The 21,295-nt window shown below is 39.0% G+C and overlaps 1 protein-coding gene across 4 annotated transcripts in view; it reads left to right on the forward strand.

The window, feature by feature from the left end:
• map7d1.L (MAP7 domain containing 1 L homeolog) overlaps window positions 1-21,295 on the forward strand; it is a 61,216-nt gene that overhangs the window by 31,425 nt on the left and 8,496 nt on the right. For 3 of the 4 annotated variants that reach the window (XM_018246363.2, XM_018246364.2, XM_041581900.1), the window contains exons 2-12: window positions 582-1,043; window positions 2,875-2,943; window positions 6,272-6,435; window positions 9,956-10,070; window positions 11,168-11,278; window positions 14,075-14,197; window positions 14,318-14,457; window positions 15,123-15,259; window positions 15,336-15,631; window positions 17,462-17,867; window positions 18,307-18,499. In XM_018246363.2, the coding sequence (XP_018101852.1) occupies window positions 582-1,043; window positions 2,875-2,943; window positions 6,272-6,435; window positions 9,956-10,070; window positions 11,168-11,278; window positions 14,075-14,197; window positions 14,318-14,457; window positions 15,123-15,259; window positions 15,336-15,631; window positions 17,462-17,867; window positions 18,307-18,499 (2,216 nt within the window). The remainder of the gene's footprint in view (window positions 1-581; window positions 1,044-2,874; window positions 2,944-6,271; window positions 6,436-9,955; window positions 10,071-11,167; window positions 11,279-14,074; window positions 14,198-14,317; window positions 14,458-15,122; window positions 15,260-15,335; window positions 15,632-17,461; window positions 17,868-18,306; window positions 18,500-21,295) is intronic. The other variant, XM_018246365.2, reaches the window with a different exon arrangement.

The following is a 21,295-nucleotide window of genomic DNA, read 5'->3' on the forward strand; positions in this document are numbered from 1 at the left end:
TCTCTTTCTTCTAATCCCTTTGCTTTTGTTGCCCTTGTTTTCTGTCAAATCTGTCTATAATCTGAAATCATTAATCAAATATATTTGTAAAGTTTATTCTGCAAAAGCATCTGCAAAGGCAACGTTACTGATAACTTCACAGGAGTGTCCAGTAGAATTGGCTGAATTGCTAGCTATTATAGTGCAGTTGTCACTCATCTGTTTGATGTCAAGTGCTTGCCATTGCCCAGCAATTTTCATCACCACTTCAGCACTCCCTTAGCAACAATCTATTTTGGAGACTTCTCTACTACATTTGTCGCCTGCCCTCTGTCTGCATTAATCCCCCTTTTTTTCCCTTCCACCTTCCTGTATAACAATGACTGCACAGCTGCATCACTCAGGGCCTCTTTCTAAAGGCCAACTCCACAGTTTTTGTATCTTAGAACTTAACTTTGCTCTAATAGCCTCATTAGTATAACAACAGCCATGGGAAATGTTTGTCCCCCCCATCCTGTTGGTACTTTATTTTTGAATACTGTCGTTTTTTTGTGTCTTGAGAACCTGCTCCCACTAACAAAAATATTTTAACTTTTTTCCAGATCCCTTATTAAATGGCGATGCAGAAGATGTACCTCAGCATTTTTCAGAGACCCCAACGTGTAACACAGAATCTCGGCTTCAAGCTGATCAACAGAGAATAAAGACAGAGACAATTACCCCAACACCAGTGGCATACAGTCACAGCTCCCCACCACAGACTGATGGACCCAGTTCTGCTATGACAGATAACGGTGCTACCTTTACTTTACATGCTACTGTTCCAGCAGAGCAAAAACCGGTTTCCCCATCTCAAACTAAAGCTCCCTGCTTTACAAGTGTAGAAGGACCTCGGTTATCCCCTGAAGGTCAAAGTTCTTCTCCACAGACTGAAGGTCAGAGTATAACACCTTTTTCTGATGGACATAGCTCCCCAAAACTAGATCAAAATGTAAAATATGATGGATCATCTCCACCTGTTGTACCTTCTCCCAGCTCTGCAGTTAGCCCTCGACAAAAGCCAGGTGAGTCAAATTGTTTCAGGCAGTGACATACATACTTACATTGCAGTATGGAGCTGGAAAACAGAAAGATCACAATATCTCAATGAAATGATTAAGTAAATATGTTGAAAATCCTTCCAAGTATATCAAATGTTTCTGAAAACAGTGGGGGTCATTTAAAAACACTGGGCAAATATGTACCTGAGAAGTAACCCTATGCATCCAATGAATTATTTGCATTTTCAGCCAGCTGCATGATGAATGCTGAAAGCAATCATCTGAATGGTTGCTATGGGTTACTGCCTAGGTGCAAATTTGCCCAGTGTTTGTAAATGATCCCCAGTAACTGTGTCATTTCAGGGCAAGTGTTGCAGTGCTGTAAAAATATTGAAGGCATAACTTTTCACAACAAAGTGCAATCTTCTTCCTTTCGGTGCAGTACCAGCAATAAGCACTGCTTTGCTTTTGAAGGCTTGCATTGTACCTCAAGCAGCTGCTGATAGCTGCAGCTATTCAGAGTTCTCCTTCTACAAAAAATGGACCAATGCATTATGTGCCTCCATGCACGTGATAGTTTAGTATTTTTCATAATATTATATTTATTTAATATGTTTTAATTAAGTAAAATTTGTAATGTTGGCCTACTTTTATATGTGGTAATAGGGGACCTAATATCTATTTGTCTATTGTTGCTCTTTGCTGCCATCACCACATGTCTCATGCTGCCTAGTGATGAACCCAACCAAGTATTTTTTTTAAGTAATGGAGTATCACTTGGAGGGTGGTCCAGGGCCCAACAGGGCTGACATCCCAGGGCCCCCCACAATACCTCAGAGGCCCACAGCCCTCAGAACCATGTGGATGGGAATTGGCAACATGCTACCCCTAAAATCTTGCTGCCCTAGGCCTTGGTTTTTGTAGCCTTTCCACAAATCTGAGTCTGTCACTGCCCCAGTCATGAGCGGTTGCTGCAACACGCTGCCCACCCCCTGCATGTACCTTATACTTACTTCACCAATATTGAGGGGGAATGCTAATCCTTTCAGTTGAGGTACGGGTCTGGGTTGATGGGGCCCACCGGGTTTTTTTCCCAGTGTCCCATCGGCCCAGTCCAACTTTGGAAGCTATCTTCTTTAGGACGACGAGTGATAAGTGCTGTAAATATTTATTTTTTCTATCTTTATTACCATATATACTGTGTGTATGTATATATATATATATATATATATATATATATATATTATATATATATATATATATATATATATATATATATATATATATATATATATATATATATGTATGTATATGTAGTTGGAAATAGCAGATTCAATATATAATTGTTGTCTCTTTCCATGAAAATTTGGTACCTTCATGTCTCAAGAAGCTTGTGTAGTTGAGGTGTCTTTGCAAGGACACACACACAGATCACCCAGTAGACACAGGCTAGTAACAGGACATACAGTGCCACTTAGAGTCTAAACAGCAGCATTTAATTTTATGATTGGTAGGTGTGTAAAGCACACAAGGAACAATTTGAATCACTTGGTTACACCATAATGGGTTTAGCCAACTTACAAAACGGATTAGACTAAATAAATTGGCTTCATCATGGGCAGAACCTGCTTAATTACATTTCAGGAGACTTTAAAGCATATACAGGAGATTTGGGGATAATGGAATTATAAGACGTCTGAATGAGTCTAATGACATTTTTTACTTGTGACAACATTATATTACCCCAGATTTTCAAATTCAAATTTTATGTACTTTTGTGTCTCTGTGACAGAAGCAGAATGTCTGTATTCTAGAATTTATGTTGTATTCGTTTAATTTGTATATACTCCACTAGATACACAGAAAGCAGAGCAACGGCAGAAGCAAGCCAAGGAAAGGAGAGAAGAGAGAGCCAAGTATTTGGGTGAGTTTTGGGCTGTATAACCTGCAGTCCTAAGAGCACCTTAGAAGCCTTTTGTTGTTGGGAAAATTTTAGAAGTTACGGTAAGCTTTAAATTGAATCATCTTAGAATTAATGTTAATGTGATATTGATGTGCTGATAAAGTTTGCAGTTGATTTCCTTTGTGTTTTTTTTATTCTTTCCTTTCTGACATATAATTTGAAATTTATCCAGCAACCATCCAATCAGATGTATTCAACATTTTTGTTATTTTATTGGTTAGATATTTATTTCCCTCTCCTGTACATTTTTAAATCAGTGATTGAAACAGTGACCCTTTTGCTGGGGTATGTTGGACCCTAGTAACCAAATAACTGTTTACGTTCCAAAACCGGAGGGCTGCAGAACAAAAAAAGTTAAATAGATTTATGAAAAATACAAAGAATAGAAAAGTAATGACCAATTGCAAACTGTCTTAAAATGCAGTTCTCTTAAAAAATGTAAACATGTTCTATGCAGACTAAGAGGTGCAGGTTAGATATTCATTTTCAATGTCTTATTATTTAAACTAATTACATGGTGCATTAGACCTATGCACCATGTTCTGGCAGACAAAGGGTTCAAGTGCTGGCATCCAGACACCCCAAACAAAGCTTGTCAGGAAATCTCAAATGAATATTTCATGGACTATGGACGTGCAGAGGCATAAATATTTCACATGTCTACTAGAGATGTCAGGAGACGCCAGAGGAACAGGAGTAGCTCAGTCACCCTATGCTTTGCATGTTTATCAGCCTGCAAGTCTCTGATCCCTGCGTGAAAGAACTTGCTGTTAAATGAAAGATTACTAAGGGTTAATATAAATGTAAAAACTGTTCACAAATGCAAAAAACCCAAGGTCTATATCTTCTTTCTTCTCATATTTCAGAACTTTTTTTTTCTGTGCACTCCACCTTATGTCTTAAAGGGGAACCAATGCCAAATAATAAATTTTTTGAGATTGTTAAAGGGGTGGTTCAGCTTTAAGTTAACTTTTAGTATGTTAAAGAATGGCCAATTCTTAGTAACCTTTCATTTGGTATTCATTTAACTTCTTCTTACTCCTCTTTTCAACTGTCAGATGGGGGTCACAGACCCCATAGCCATTTTTCAGCATTTCATTCAAACCACTCCCTGGTTGCTAGGGTAAATTAGACCCTAGCAACCAGATACCTGCTAAAATTACAGGAGAGCTGCCATGTTGAAATCCACAGAGAATAAAAAGTGAGAGCTAATAGCAAAGTGTCTCAAAATATCAAGCTCTACATCATACTAAAAGTTAATTTATAGTGAACAGCCCCCTTTAACTACTAGCACTTTCTTTCACTGGTACATGTAGTCAGGACCAGTAGTGCAGAGAACAGAAAATGTTGCCACTGTATTTATCTGGGCTGTGGTGTATAGCCCGTTCAGTATCTACCCCATGAACCCATCTCGGGCAATAAGTAGGAGAACCATTCTCTATTTATAATTTAACATTTTATATCATTTTTGCTAAATTAAAAATAAATGGAGTATCATGCATTGCAGTTGGTTTTATACTTAACTGCTAATTAGTCTGTGTCTAGGTTAAAAGCAATCAATCAGAATTATCAATGTCTGATCCAACCAACAGAGTTAAGGTTGGTTATTCTATATGTCTGCTCCCTTTTGTGATTTGTAACTGAATCTCAATGCGATCCTGCCGCCAATCTGTAGATATTTGATGAGTCTGGCTGTTTATGGTTAGGATTTGTATTTAATTCAACCAAATCAACACCAGTGGGCAAAAAGTCCATAAAACCTTGTCCTAACATTGATGCCTCTTTTATTAAATTGACATTCATGAGCCTGGCAGCCATACAGCAGATAAAAAGACTTACCAGAGAGAATCAATATAGAAAAATAAATCAACATGCACAATGATCTGTTATCATTTTCTGCTGCCTACAGCATATTAAAGGTTCCTTTGTTAGTGAGCTTCCCAATCGTCCCATAACATTACAACTAGATAGATTTCCTGGTACAGTCTCTTCTAACTTACTAATCTTATGAACCCTTCGTTTTCTTGAACATGCAGTTATGTTCTTGCATTACATAAAACATAATGTGCTTGTATTCTATGCTGCTATTAAATAAATGTGATGGAATGAGAATAGCCTGTGTGGCATACATCCAAATTTTATAAACTGCCGGATTTCAGGTATTGATCTGATGCTTTATAATGTTTTATCCTAAACACAGACATCGATCCACACCTACTGCAGAATCTTCCAGTGCCCTCTGTATTTCGGCAGTTCTCAATGTCACTCAGATATATACCGTTTGTGCTAATGACACAGCTTCTGTCTGCTTATATTTTTAGGGTGGGATTGGGGTACAGTTATGTTTATTGTGACTATCCATCGAATCTATTATTATTATTTAGACCCAACACATTCTGCTAATTTGTTTTCTTATTGGCACATCCATGCAGTTAGAAGTGTAGCTCTCTTTTTTTTCCCTTAGATTCTTCTTACAAAACCTTAAGGTGGTTAGCAGTACCATAATAGATATTCCATTATTCCATTGCTGTCTATATTAGAACTCTGTGCAGGACAAGTGGGCCTCCTTGCATACCCACATCACACCAAACAACTGCAGCAAGAAGGTACTTAATAGGTACTGAGTAGGACCATATTGTTTAATTTAATATAAGTCATCTCCACAGGCATGAGATGGCTGTAACATGAATTGTATAGTAAAAAATGCTGAGCATATATCTTAGTATCACTGGCATATGTCTGTGCATGCCAAGGTAATGTATTTACCTGGTGTCATGATTAGGTTGCCAATGTTTGTGCCCTGAACCATCAGAAGCATTGAGCGATTGTGGCCTAAATGTTTTTTTTTTAATCCTCCAAAATAGGAACCGTTCATATATATTCCTCAAACCTGCACTGTTTTTCAGTTAGAGTAATGACCCACAAGGAGATTTGATGCCCAGGTTAAAAATTCACTACTGCAGGTGACAAATCTCCCCAGAAATGTCCTGCGATTAAGCTGAATCGCTGTGAGTAATGTAATCTCCCTGTATACCATTGCCCTTAAAAAAGAATAAGTAAAATACCTCCATCTTGATATAACCTGCTATTATTGGACTTCTAGGCCAGACCCGTACACTAGATGCTGGGGGCTCAAGTTTTAATGTAGTGAAGTAACGTTTCACTTTCCCCAAGTGTGAGACAATTTCAAAATGAACTTAATACCATCAGTAATGTTTTTTGAACCATAACCTACTAATATATACCCACCTAAAATAGTTAACAATGTGTTGTCTTTAACCTCCTTTAGCTGCTAAGAAAAGTGTGTGGCTGGAGAAAGAGGAAAAGGCTAAGCAGCTTCGGGAGAAGCAGTTGCAGGATCGAAGGAAAAAGTTGGAGGAGCAAAGGCTAAAAGCCGAGAAAAAAAGGGTGGTGCTGGAGGAACGTCAGCGGATAAAATTTGAAAAGAACAAGGTACGTGGTATAAATGAGGCCTGGAACTGGGTTGCTTTACAGTCATGACCTGAAAGCAACAAGTTCGTGCTTAAATTTAAGCAAGCATTACAGCATGGTTAATGATCCATCTGATGTGCAAGTTAAAGCACAATTACTAAGATGCTTAGGCTTTGCCCACATTCCTGTAACTTTCCTGCTTTTTCCAAGATATCTCCGTCACATTAGAAGTGGCCCAACGATCCATTGTTGAGAGAGATGTTGCACTGAACAATGTAATGACCAAGTCAGAGGAAAGTGATTATTATGGGCATCCAGTGTCAGACTGGGACACCAGGGGCCCACCCAAAAATATTAGACCAGGGGCCCACCATAAAACCTTAGACCAGGGGCCCACTCTCAGTACTAATATTCTTCATCTCTTCAATCAACCTCAATTCTCCTAGTCTGTTTTCTTTATGCTATAATCAATTATTCCATCTCTTTAGCCTCTTTGTCCTCATAGAAATAGGGAATGGCCATGAAATAGACCAAAAGTTTAGCAGCACGAGGGCCCACTGACCCACCCACCCCACCGGGAGTTTTCCTGGTATCCCTGAAGACCAGCCTGAAACTGTGGGCATCTGACACTTTTTGCCAGTTTATGGACCATATTCATATAGATCCTGGGAGACTGTACCCAGAGCTACTGCGTTGGCACAGAGCAGATTAAGAAACTGAAACCGAAATCCACTTTGTGTCTGCACCTGGGCCAAGGGACCGGCTCCCGGTGCAGACAGGAAACTGAGATGATGCCCGTGGATTAGCTAGTTTTAGCCTGCGCTTATATGCAGGTCGGGAACCGCCCCCGTGGGACATTCGTTTTAAGTGCATGATGCTACCCAATATTGGGCCAGATTCAATTTGATAGGTGAAGCTTATCTCCTTATTCAGTTCCAAATTGTCCCATAGAGCCATATGCAATTCATGGAGAACATTTTTACTATATATGAAAACTCCATTGAAGTCTATGGGAAAAACTGGAACTGAATTAGGAGAAAAGTTTTTCTCCTATGTATTTTCAGATGATAAAGCATAAACTAAGTTTTTCCTGTTCATTTGAATCGAGCCCATTGCCTCTAGAAGAGAAGCTGCACTATGCACCTTTAACAAGTGTGTTATGTCGAGATATCTTGTTACACCTGGAAACAATATATCAGCTTCTTGTTACTCTATCCTAAGAAATACCAAGCCTTGTGAACTCTTCCCATAGTTCTCCACTTTATTTGCTCAAGGGAAATACAGCCTCTTTAAAAAGAGCTGTTATCTGTTAAAGCACTTAATAAGATGTATTTCTTGGATTATTCTGCACAGAGAGCCTTATTCAGCCTATATATGCTTATTTACATGAGTATGAGCTGCTGAACTGGTACTCTAGCTCTGACAAATATATACAGTAGCAGCCATACATGCTAATAAAACGTTTTCTTCAAGTGACTGATTATTAGTTAGGGTAACCACTTGCAATGCAATACCTTTTGAACAAAGTATTGTTCACACATGCCATTAGTTTACTTGAAATAGAAACGCCAAGCAAAGATGTTTAGTTGTAAACAAAGCTAAGCACTATATAATCAATATATCTGGGGGTTGATTTGCTAACATGAGTGATAAATTGCTCCAATGCAGTTGCCCATAGCTTTTATTTTCAAACTGATGAATGTTTAATGCTGCTTATTTCCTATGGGACAAAGGCACTAGTGGTCAGTGCTGGCTTATTTGATCCAAGCAAATGATCCAAGTAGATTTATCAAAGTTTGAAATTAAAGCTCGCCACAGAAAAATGTACCCACTTTCTGTTCATTTCTATTGGATTTTTATTTTATGGATATTTATCAAGTGGTGAACCCTAATTTTCATTAATAAATACGGTTCTAAGAATCCCATAGGAATGAATAAAAAAGTGGTATTGCAATTATTGAGAAAGATAATGTACTTTCTTCTTTTATGATATGATTGCAAAAAGCAGAATCTGTTATCCTTCTGGCAGAAAACTGGAAATATATAGACATACATATCTGCATTTATATTTATTGGGGTTTTCTGTGGTGAGCTCTAATCTCATATTTTGATAACTCTTCCCCTTAGATTCACTCTGTAGAATAGGTGGTATTCACTATGGCATAGTGGATGAAAGGTTACATGGGATTAGCTGTAGTGACATAACTAAAAGTCACTGCTCCACAGCAAAATCATTTAAGGTGAAACCCAGCACTCCAAACTTTTTCTCCTTTTCCTGTAAAAAAAAAAAAAAAAAAAAAAGTCGTGAGATGTCCCCCGCCCACCTCTTAAGAAAACCCAACATGAAATTGAAAGGAAAAACTTATCCTGTATATTGAGTATTTAGACATAAGGTCACTATTGTGCTCACAAAACATTCCTTTCCTCTAACAGTAAGACTTGTCTTACTTGGCATGTTATACTTCAGTAACAGAGAACCTCTTGGTCTAATAATAAAGAGGCCTCTGCAGAGTTTCAATTTGTACATATAAATGCCAAGCAGTGAAGAATGCTCTTTTGAGAACAATGAGTTTTCAATTCAAAAACTCTACTTTTTCGGATTATTGGCCAAAAACCCTGAATTTTTCAGATTATCAGCGCAGATCATGAAGTCAATAAACAATTTTAAGGAGATCTGCCTTTTTCCCCTGAAAACCACGACTGGAAAAAAAAATCAAGGTTTTCTAAATGGGGATCCCCTAGACTTGGTCTGTGTGAATATTTTTAAGAAATGGTGGTGTAATTTCAGAGCAATAATTGCCTGATGCATGAGTGCACCAACAGGGTTCAGGTGATCACCTTTAAGTCAGTGTAGGGGGATTTCAGGCATTTTGCTTCTCAAACTCCAGAATTTCCAATGTGTGCCATTGCCAAATCAAGGTACACCTTTTATTGTATAACAAAGGTTTATAATGTGAATGTTTTTTTTAATTTGAAATTATAAAGAGAATGGAGTGTATAGTACTGGGTCTTTTTCTTGATGTTTACCTTCTGATATTAAGGCACATGCTGTATTCATTTCTAAGTAATTGTCAGTCTGACTTTGTGGTACAATGAAAGTTTTCTTGGATTGTTTACAAGTTGAGATATACAATTTTAAGGTGGCGACACACACACACCAATATTATATTACATGCGTGTGTGGTGGGAAACAAAGTGACTGACTGGCAAAAGCCTTGGCTATTGGTCACCTTGTTGATCAGACTGGATGTCAATATTTTTTATCGGATGCATTTGAAGGAGACTAAACACACTGGCAAAATGTTATTGTTGAATCATCAGATAGAGGTAGAATTCTATTGTTTATACCTGCATATCGGACGATTCAGCTCTTAGTATTTATAGAGAAAACACGCAATGTTTCCATCACTATTGGTCACAGGAAAGAGGATAATTATTATGTTTATGGCCACCTTTAAAATGGTATGGTGAACCTTTCTTACTGAGCGTCTTATAAAGCCACGGTGCCATACTGCAGCTAATGACAAGTGTTCATCTGTAGGAACGCTATGAATCTGCAGTAACCCGGAATACTAAGAAGACGTGGGCTGAAATACGCCAGCAGCGTTGGTCATGGGCCGGAGCACTCAATCGAAACTCTCCTGGACATAAAGGGGGTGAGTAAGTAACAGCATGAGTAGTTGGTGCAGGGGTAGATTTCCAATCGGTGCAAGAGCTATAGTAGATATGTGGGCTTACCTACTAGAGAAGATAGAATAGGCAATTTTAAAAACTGTTGTCATATTTTTATTTAAAAAAATAAAACCCTGAAGCTGCGGCATGGTCAAAGGGCTGGTAAAAAGCATGGTTCTGCAGTGGAGCCTGTCACTGTGTAGTTTCATCGCATCGCTTTCACCAACCCAGTACCATTTGCCTTCCATATTGTTTCTTAATCTACTAAATATTAACCTATGTGTGCTTCTTTGTCTGTGCATGAACTAATTTGTTGCCTAGAATGTGATCTATAACTGTCACTGACCGATAGCTTTAGCATTCTGCAGCAGCTCTTGGCAGTTAATGCTAGGACTCAGTAACCTTGTTAGAAGCCTGTGGTCCCTGGTGCCAGATTTGGGCTTGGGCACCCCAACATTACCATCCACACATATCGGTCACCACCATTATCTTAGTCCCATCCCCTCTATCAACATTCTCTAACCCCTGCATGTAGGATTGTCCTTTGGCCCTTCAGGCTGTTTTTTTATTCAATGAAAAAGATGCTACTGGTTTGTGCTCATGGTCCGTTAGTGTGCCTGGGCTGGGGGCAACTTTTGCTCACCATTCTAGATTTCGGTAGTTTCAAAATCCTTAGTCTATGGCCTTTTTCCTACACTGACCCCAAGATAGTGGATTGAATTTCCTGATCCACTTTCATAACTAGTTTTATTTTAATTTCGTAGCTGCCAACAGACCTGGTTATATTTTAAAATAACATAAATGGATCACTGGGGTGAGAACACAGGAGATGTGCAATTATTTATTATCGTATGTATTCTTTATTAAGAATATACAAATTAATATTTTACTTTTTTTTGGATATGACAGCAGTCTCTCAACTGCTAAACTATAACACTTCACTTCTAGCAGTACCTAGCGTCACATTATTATGCGTACTGTAGTCATTTTTAAACATACCACAGGAGGCACATAGAACAGATATGTGTTTTTCCTCCCGCGTGTGACCCATTTCCTAATAAGGCCCATTCATCTACCCCAGGTGCAAACAGATGTTCAGTGTCTGCCGTGAACCTTCCCAGACATGTTGATTCTATAATCAATAAACGTTTGTCTAAGTCATCTGCAACCCTCTGGAACTCCCCAAGTAGAAGTAAGTGCTGAAAAACCTAATGCTGCTTATTTGATATAGTGCTTACACATCTCACTGCGCACAGTTCTAAAAGGGGTTGTTCACTTTAGAATTAACTTACAGCATGATGTAGATGTAGACAGTGGTATTTGAAGATAAATTGCAAGTGGTCTCTTTTTTTCTTTTTAAGTTTTAATTTTTATGCAGCATGCAGGCTTGCAATTTAAACAGCTAAATGGATTACCGAGCATTACCTGAATTACCCAACAATCTGAAAGCATTTGGGGTCAGCATAAAAGACGAATAGAGCCTGAATGTAAATATAAGCTGTAAAATAAACAACCAGGTAACATTTTAGTTTCAGGCCAGGAAGAGGCAAAATAGAAAGGCTTATATGCCTAAAACCATATAAAATGAAGCTAAACAATGGAATTCTATGAACTTTACATCAGCGTTGCTGGTTCTGACTGCTGAAACAATATAGTAGTAGCCAGCAGATGAGTAACCTGAAGGAAATGTCCTCTGCTACATTGTTTTAAGAGCCACAACCAGGAGTGAGAGCAGAGAATAAAAAGGTGAACAAATACTCATTTCAGTTTATATCTTCAAATAAAGTTGGTAAACATTTTTAACTCTACAAAAAAAAAAAAAAAAACAGTATTTGGGTGGAGACCTTTAAAACTTGCTTAGAATAAGTCCACATATAAGATGCTAAAAGTTATTTATAAGGTGAACTTCCCCTTTAAAGCAGGATGTTTCCTTTACTATATAGATCTTCTAAATGTGTTATTGTTGCCTCTGTTACTAGTAAATAAACGTAATAAGCCAAACTCACAGTGTTTGTAAAAGTCCCTATGTTCCACAATGCATTGCTGCTGCTCAGCACAGTTACCAGCCCACTGCTTCTCATATCTGCTAGCATCCCTGTCAGTTGGCCATCTGTGAAATGTAAACCACCTCCCCAGGACAAGCAATGACTAATAAAATAATTGCTCTTTAGCTTAAGTTACCTGGGAATTTGTGCAGTTTTCTAACCAGCATAATGGCTTTCCTAAGAACGATTAATATTGCCTAAGCATCATACAATCCTTCTATTTACTGAAGAGCTGTCCCTTTAACACAGCAGGTTCCTGAATAGTTTTGTTTCTCAGGAATGTTGCTGGCCTCACAACTATTTCCAGGCGGATAGCGGAGGAGGAAGTTCTATTTTGTAACAGGGTGGAGAATTTACTGTCCTTCAATAATCACACAGCAGAGTACCATACAAAACTGTTCTACTCCCAGGATCTGTAACTCAAAACACCAAGTTTAAACACTATACCAGTGCCCTGCAAAACAAGTGTCACTTTAGTGAAATCCCCCTCCATGCAAAGTTTCTGTTCAATGTATTGCTTTCTTTCTGATTTCTGGAAACTTTTATGTCCATTTGTTATGTTTGTCCAGGAATATGCATCCTCCGGCTCCCCAATATTTACATTACAACATAGAGGGACAGTATACATCTATATAAACCTTTTTATCATCAGCAAAATTAATAGAACATACCATGAAAATACATTCTGCATATCATTGTTTGAACAAGGGGGTATACTGCCGCTTTAAGGACAGTGTGCCATCTATTATTGAATAATAAGTAGTCTGTATTTGAAAAGGCCTACAGTAGTCGAATAATTATTGATAGTTAATTTTGTCAATGTGTTTGGTCGATTTTATAGTAGTCATATTAAGTGAATATGATCCTAAATAAGAAGTCTATGGGCAGGGCCGGATTTACATAGCGGGTACCCCTAGGCCCACTGCCGTTTGTCGCCCCTGTCCCCTACCCTTTATTCATGCAAATTTTCATCATCAGGCATGGAGCAATGGGGATAAGCGCACGGGAAATGAAAACAATTATTGTATCTCCTATGCATCCCCAGTGTTTCTGAACCAATATGAGTGTGGTTGGGCAGCATGCCATCCCCTAAAATCCTGACGCCCTAAGCCCGGGCCTTGGTGGCCTTTCCACAAATCCGTGCCTGTCTATGGGATGCACACTCAGGTGGGGAGCAGTACAAATGCCGTAAAGGGCAAGATCCTGTTTGGGAACCTTCTGCTGAAAAGCCCTACTCTAGGGCAGTGGTCCCCAACCTTTTTTTTTACTGGTGAAATGTGAAAAAGTTGCAGAGCGACATAATAATGCAAATAGTTCCTAGGGTTGAAAAATATGGGATGTGATTGGCAATTGGTAGCCTTTATGTGGACTGGCAGCCTACAAGATGCTCTGTTTGGCAGTACACCAGGTTTTTATGCAACTAAACCTTGTGCAGGAATTCAAAACTAAACACCTGCTTTGTGGCCACTGGGAGCAGCATCCAAGGGGTTGGAGAGCAACATGTTGCTGACTGGTTAGGGATCACTGCTCTGACACCGCTCTAGAGAAATGCACAACTTCTGCATTCAGTTCTCTGCAGTGGTAGACATTTAGGCTAGTCGGATACTGCGTTTTGGCTGGTTAGAACACCCTCTCCTGTGGACTGCCGTTTTACCATACCCACCTGACAATGCCAATAACTGTGTATTCATGATTGAAAAAAATGGAAAGTGAATGGTAGCAAAAAAGGGAATTTTAACCACGGTGGACCTTGCCAGTCAAAACATCTTGCCATGAGCTCTAAACTGGGAATGGAAAAAAGTGTATTTGGTAACCAAAGGATCACAAAACATGTATCATGGTGGACCTCTTGTTTACAGACAATGAAAAACTGAAAACAGCACAAAAAAATACCATCATGTGTGTGTCTTTCTGTTTTTTTTCTCTCTGTAACCCCCATTCAGATCGAAGCCTACAGCTCAGCCCTTGGGAGAGCAGTATTGTGGACAGACTGATGACTCCAACACTCTCCTTCCTAGCACGGAGCCGCAGTGCAGCCATACTCCCTGGAAATAGCAGAGATACAAGTAAGACATGATAAAGAGGGGGAGGCTTGCAGGTTAGCCAAAAAAGGATTTATAGCCATTCCTTAGTTTCCCATAAATTCCTCTTTTTTTTAAGTCTTTTTTTCCTTCTCACCTTTCCAGATTCTCATGTCTGTCCCCGTTCTGCCTCTGCAAGTCCCTTAACCCCATGCAATGCTCACAAACACCGGTGTCCAGAACGCAGAAGGACTATAGGCAGTAGCCTGGATGTGACACCTAAAAAAAGGAGTGATTCATCCCCAGTAAGTTCCAAAACACCGTCTTTTAACCTTTGAGTAATGCAAATTTTTAAATAAAGCAGAGTTTTTTGTAAATGTTGAAAACAACCGCAGTAGTTAAAGAAGTTTGATGACCTCTAAATCATCCTATTGTGTTAGTCACTATGAATTCTGCTGGTCAGTATTTAATACAAATACTTAGGAGATGAAAGAAATTGCATGACTGTTTTTTATTTTATTGAATGTTCTAGTAAAAATGGTGAACTCTATTCTATATAACCTAGGAACCAATATATACATAAACATTCCAAACAGGATATATTCATTGAAGTCACTCTGATTTAAGTTAATTCATAATACAAGATATCAGCTGCATGTAGAATGGAAAGTATGTTATAAATTAAACTGTGTACTGCTGCCTCGGAGCTGGTTTATCAGAGATCCTCAAAGAAAAGAGCAGCATTATTTAGCAATAATATATATATATCCTATTATTCTTCTTTTCCCATGTACCATTGCCAAACCTAATGATCCGTGAGGATATTCTCAGGATTGCATTAATTTGGGGGCTGTCATAGTGTCTCAAGGTCCAGCCCTGTTTTCTTCTTCCTTTGTACTTGGCCCCTATATATACCGTACATTGACCTGGTCATTTAACCACTTTAATATTATTCACTGGTTCTCCTTAGAAAAAGAAAGAAAAGAAGGAAAAAGATCGAGAAAACGAGCGTGAGAAAAATGCATTGAGCAGAGAGCGTGTCCTGAAAAAGCGTCAGACCTTGCCCAGTTCCAAAGCTCATTTGTCAGCCACTCCATCTGAAATAAAGTAGGTTCAGTGTCAATGTTTCACTGTTAATATTGTTGTGTGAGATATTTTCTATAATTGTTCCTATCCTGCTCAGGAGCTTGAAATCCAAAAACCGACCTTCCTCCCCATCAATGCCTAAACGACGCCCAGCCTCCCCCAGCCCAGCCACTTCGTTGCCTTTAACACCAAAACTGACCTCACCTAAAAGTGCACAGGGGGCAACCAAGGTCAGACCTAAGACAGAGAAGTCAAAGGAAGAGAAGACACCAATCAAAATTAAAGAGAAGAAAGAGGAACGAAAGGCAGAGAAGGAGCAGCAATCAACTCCTGTCCCCAAATTAGAGGAGCCTATTGAGCAAAAAGTTGCTGAATGTACAGAAAAAAGTACAGGTCAGTACCACTAAGTCCAAATCTTTTCTTATGTTCCCGAACTCCACTTTTTAAAATACAAAAGGAAGATGGGTTAAGACTGAAGGGACAAAATTATCTAATTATATAATTTAAACCATTTAGGCAGATACAGTATGTGTGATACCAAAGTATGCCTTGTCACAATGAACTATAGGTTGGCTCCTTAAGTACAACCAGTTCTTGTATTTATTTATCTTGTGTCTGCCTCTGTTATCATTCCTACCATCTTATCCCACATGTTCCTGCTCTGTCAGTGGCTTTGTGCCAGAATTATTTTGTCACAGCCTTTTCCTTCGGTTTCCTATCCAGCTGTTTTTAGTTTTTTGAGTAAATATCATGTGCTTCTTTATTTTTCACAGCCCTTTCTAGAATGTTTTTGCCTCTACGCTTTTCCAAATGTTTCAATCCACCTCACACTGCTGCCATCCCTTTCATTCTCTCTCCCCTTTAATGTTATCACATCCTCAATCTCCTCTTATGAATGAAGTCATGCAAACACTGATCATTTTGACAGTAATCTTTCAGTGTCACTTCATTCCTTAGCTTTACCAAGAAAAAGCTTTCAAATTCATCCCCTGCTCACCTCTCTGTTTTGTTTTTATTATTATTTCGTCTTAGTCCAGTAAATAAAAATTTATGCAAGTTTCTAACATTCTTATTATACTGCACAATGCAGTTTTATTGGTCTGCCAGCCTCTCTCTATATATCTCTATCTATCTATCTATCTATCTATCTATCTATCTATCTATCTATCTATCTATCTATCTATCTATATATATATATATATATATATATATCTATATATATATATATATATATCTATATATATATATATCTATATTTATATATATATATATCTATATTTATATATATATATATCTATATTTATATATATATATATCTATATTTATATCTATATATCTATATCTATATTTATTTATCTATATCTATATATATATATATCTATTTATATATATATTTATATATCTATATCTATATTTATTTATATATATATATATCTATATTTATTTATATATATATATATCTATATATATATCTATATATCTATATCTATATATATATATCTATATCTATATATATATATATATATATATCTATATCTATATATATATATATATCTATATATATATCTATATATATATATATATCTATCTATCTATCTATCTATCTATCTATCTATATATTAGGGATGCACAAATGCATCACACAGTTTGTCACAAGTTAAAAATGTTTTCGGCCGAATCCAAAATAGTGGATTTGGTGCATCCCTAATACTATATATATATATATATATATATATATATATATATATATATATATATATATATATATATATATATATATATATATATATATATATATATATATATATATATATAATGTGTATCTTACCATTAGTTAGCTGAATTAGCTAGATATAATGAGATCTATATAAACAAACCCATCCCCTTTTATTGTGCAGGGAATTATCTGTGCACTGACAATTATCTAACTCACAGGAACCAAACATGGAGTAGTTTTAATTTTTCTGTTTGCCCTGTTTAGCTCATTTCTAAAATAAAAGTGCAAAAGGTAGATTCAGCACAAGCCCGATTAACTGAACTCATGTTGAACAAGGGGGTATGCTGCTTCTTTCAAGATATAAATTAGTGGGGTAGATGCATGGGTCTCTTAGTGCTGGAATATAAAGTATATATTATATAAATATGGTTTGTGTGTATATATTTAAATAAACAGTTCTCTCTATTATGCAGCTGAACTTTTTGACATTTTTGTTTGTGTCACAGATGTTGATGAAACCTCTATAGCTCCTCCTGCAACCAGTGCAACATCAGCACTACCACCTGTCCCTGTAGTATTGGTCACTCCTTCCTCTGAACCCGTATCCAGCAAACCAATGGCAGCTGCACCTGCTGCTGTTATTGCCCCATCAACAACTCCATCTTTTAGTAAGCCTGTTGTATCTACACCTGCTGCAACTGCTTCTTCACCAGCACCATCTCCAAGCAAGCCCATAGCACCAACCCCTGTTGCAGTGATTTCCCTGTCCCCAGCTCCCTCTCCTGGCAAGACTATGGCAGGCACTACAGACAAAGAGGAGGCTGCCCGTTTGCTGTCAGAGAAGAGACGACAGGCCCGAGAGCAGAGAGAGCGAGAAGAGCAGGAGAGGAGGGAACGGGAAGAACAGAAGAGGTAATTGTTACACTGCCAAGCATGCATAATGCCTTTGTGAACAACACAGATAAATGGGTGGAGTGCTACATACCCATAACACCTAAATGCTGCATTTTAGACCATTGGAGGGTACATATTTTAATGGTCTTTTGAGAACAGTAGTATGACTGTTAATCGTGACATAATATGATTATAAGTGTTAATAGATAGACAGATGTTCAATATAACCCTCCACATTAAAAAATGTAATCCTACTTATCTGTTGGTCTTAGTTTCACTTTAAATGTTTGTCAACATTTGTAGGCAAACAATGTGAAGTTGTCAATAGCATGTAAAAATATAATTTTCACCTTATTCAGCATGAGTTTGCAGTCTTTTTCTGCGCTTAAATTACTGAAATGGATCATCATTTTGGGCCATTATACGGGTGATAGATCTGAATTATCTCCTTATTTAGGCGGGAGAGGGAGGAAAAGGCTCGCGAGGAAGCTGAGGAGAGGCTGCAGCGAGAAGAAGAAGCTCGCCGGCTGGACGAACAGCAAAAGGCTGAAGAACTGGAGAGGCGCCAGTGCGAGGAAGAAGAGCAAAGAAAAGAAGTGGAAAGAAAAGCCAAAGTAGAACAAGAAGAGATGGAGCGTCTTCAGAAACAGGTCAGAAGCTGCTATATTGACAGTGGCTCTAAACTAGTAAAAGGTGCTAATTTGTATTTATTACTGTATGGGAGACCCATAAACACACACAAAAAGAATACAGTTTCCTCTTTTTTTTTTAATTTAATTTTTTTTAAATGTTTTATTTATGCTTTAACATTATAAGATTGAAAGAAACCTTGCGTCATATACTTTACATTAGAGCAGAGAATATTTGCGTTTGACAATACAAAGTGACCCTTATCAAGTATAGTCCAGCGGAGTTATTTAAGGGGGTAGTGTGTTGGAACCTCATTGATGTGACCACTACTAGGTCTTACAGGTGTCTGGCTAGTAATCTATCTGTGCTTCAGGGTTAGATTCGAGCCAGGGTGTCCAAACCTTCTCAAACTTCTTGGAGCAGCCACGCCCCTCATACGTGAGCTTAATCAAAGGTAGGATTTTGTTGATAAGTGCACCCCATCCCCCTACAAGCCGGTATTGTAGGGGGATGGGGTGCCATCCATTTGGTTATGAGGAGTTTTTTGGCATAGAACAGAAGTGTTTGGATTAACGATCTAGTTCTGTTTAGGGGTGCTATGTCATCAACTAGGCCTAGTAGGCATACTTCTGGGGAGCAGGGGCCCTGATAGAACAGTTCGTCATATATTTCACTATTAGTTTCCAGTAATTATTGATGTGTGGACAGTTCCAAGTCATGTGGAAAAAATCAGCTTCTCCCTCGCCACATTTGGGGCAAATGGCTCCTGTATTCCTTCCCATTTTTTCCATTTTGGTGGGGGTAATGTATACTTGGTGCATGAATTTAAATTGAATCAGTCTATCTTTCAAGGAAATTAGGTCTGAGTAGATAGAACCTCTTTCATCTTCCAAGAGCTCACTTGTTATTATAGGGAGAAAAGTTTACCATTTTGAAAGAGCTTTGTCAAAGGAGGAAGGAGATACTTTGAGTAGTGATTTGTAAAGCCTGGAAGTCAATTTGCTGCGTTGCGGGTTCCTAAGGACATGTTCGAATGCGATTGTTGCATATAGTATAGTTAAAGTTGAGAATTGGGATCGAAATGCATGTCTTAGCTGAAGGTATCTGTATAATTGTATGCCCTGATGCCCTGAGCTTTCTTTAAGTTGGTTAGGCGTGGGGAACTGGTTTCCCATTAGTAGGTCTCCCAAGACTTTAATGTTCCGTGCTGGCCAGTAGCTGGAGTCTTGCAGGTCACGGAGTTGAGGAAGGTTGCTGTTCAGCCAGAGGGGGAGGAAGGGTGAGAGGATCGGTGGGGCACAGTTCATCACCTTGCATGCTGCTCTCCATGCTTTATAAGGAGTCGTGATTGTTGAGGGTTCTTTGTCATAGTCTGTAAGTCTCCTATAAGGAAGGTTTCTGATGCCCGCCCACGAGCCCACCAGGCTTGCTTGTAAGACTAGTCCAGGGTCATCATCCTCAAGGTGAAACCTAGTGTGGATGTGGAATAGCTGGCTTGCTAGGAAGTATAGATGAAGACAGGCCCGGATTTGTGGCGAGGCCACATAGGCCAGGGCCTAGGGCGGCATGCTGCCCAGTCGCATCTTTGAAGCACTGGAGACTTAACTCTCCCCAGCGCTTCTGCCTCAGCGAGCGCCACAGCCGGCGCTAGGACCCTGCGGACACAGGGCGGCGCGACCGGAAGCAGCAAGGGTATGGATCGTGCTGCCTTGGGGCGCCGCTTCGTTAAATCCGGCCCTGGATGAAGATAAGGGCTGATCTACTGGGGCTGTCAGGCTTTTCCAGGACAAACGGGGGTTCTTGTTGGCCCAGAGGAATGGTGTGAGAATAGACGTGATCTGGAAAAAGAGTTTTAGAGGGACCCATACTAGGGAGTTGTGGAGTCTGTAGAGTAACTTGGGTAAATAAATCATTTTGTAGAGGTTTACTCTACATATATAGTGCAGATTTAAGCTGTTGTTCCACTGCATTAAGTATATTTTCATGGAGGTGTTGGGGCAGGCTATCGCTGTGTAGCTTGTACCAGGCTGCCAGGAACCCATCTGGGCCTGGTGTTTTGCCTTGTGGGAGGGCGGCCATTGCTTCCCTCACTTCCTGTAGGGTGATTGGTGCATCCAAGTCAAGCACTTCACATCGTTATAGGGTGGGAAATTCGATGTGGCTAAGATAGTTTTCAAGTTGTGGTTGGGTATAGTTAACCCTGGATTTGTACAGGTCAGTATAGTAATTTAGGAATGCTTCTTGTATGCCTTGGGACGTGGTTTCGAGTTTTCCCTTGGAGTTGGCTATTCTGGGTATGCATGTTTGGGAGTCCCTGGAGCTAGCTAGCCATGCTAGGAGCTTGCCAGCCTTGTCCCCTTGGTCAAAGATACGTTGGTTGGTGTATAATAGACCTTTCTTAGTTAATTGGGTATGTTCCAGTTCCAGGTTTCTCTGGGCATTAGATAGAGTGATATTGTTCACTGGTGTAGGGTTATCCCTGTGCTTCTCTTCCTCCTGCGCTAAGTTGTGTTCGGCCTCCTTGACCTTATCAGCAGACTCCCTTCTTGCTGTTGTTATTGTTGATATTAGGACCCCTCGAGCCACAGCTTTGGATGCTTCCCACAGTATTCCTGGTCGTGCTGTCATCTGGTTGATTTCCCAGTACCGGAGATATTCCTCTTGATCTTTTTCTCTAACCAGGGGTACCGTAAGCCATAATGGGGATAATCTCCAGGATGATCTTTTGCCCCCGGTAGTGGGGAGGATTGAGATCAGTAATGGAGAGTGGTCGGAGAAAGCCCTAGGGAGGTATGTAGCCGCGTCTACTAATTGGC

Source organism: Xenopus laevis, chromosome 2L, assembly GCF_017654675.1.
Source record: "Xenopus laevis strain J_2021 chromosome 2L, Xenopus_laevis_v10.1, whole genome shotgun sequence".
Lineage (NCBI taxonomy): Eukaryota > Metazoa > Chordata > Amphibia > Anura > Pipidae > Xenopus > Xenopus laevis.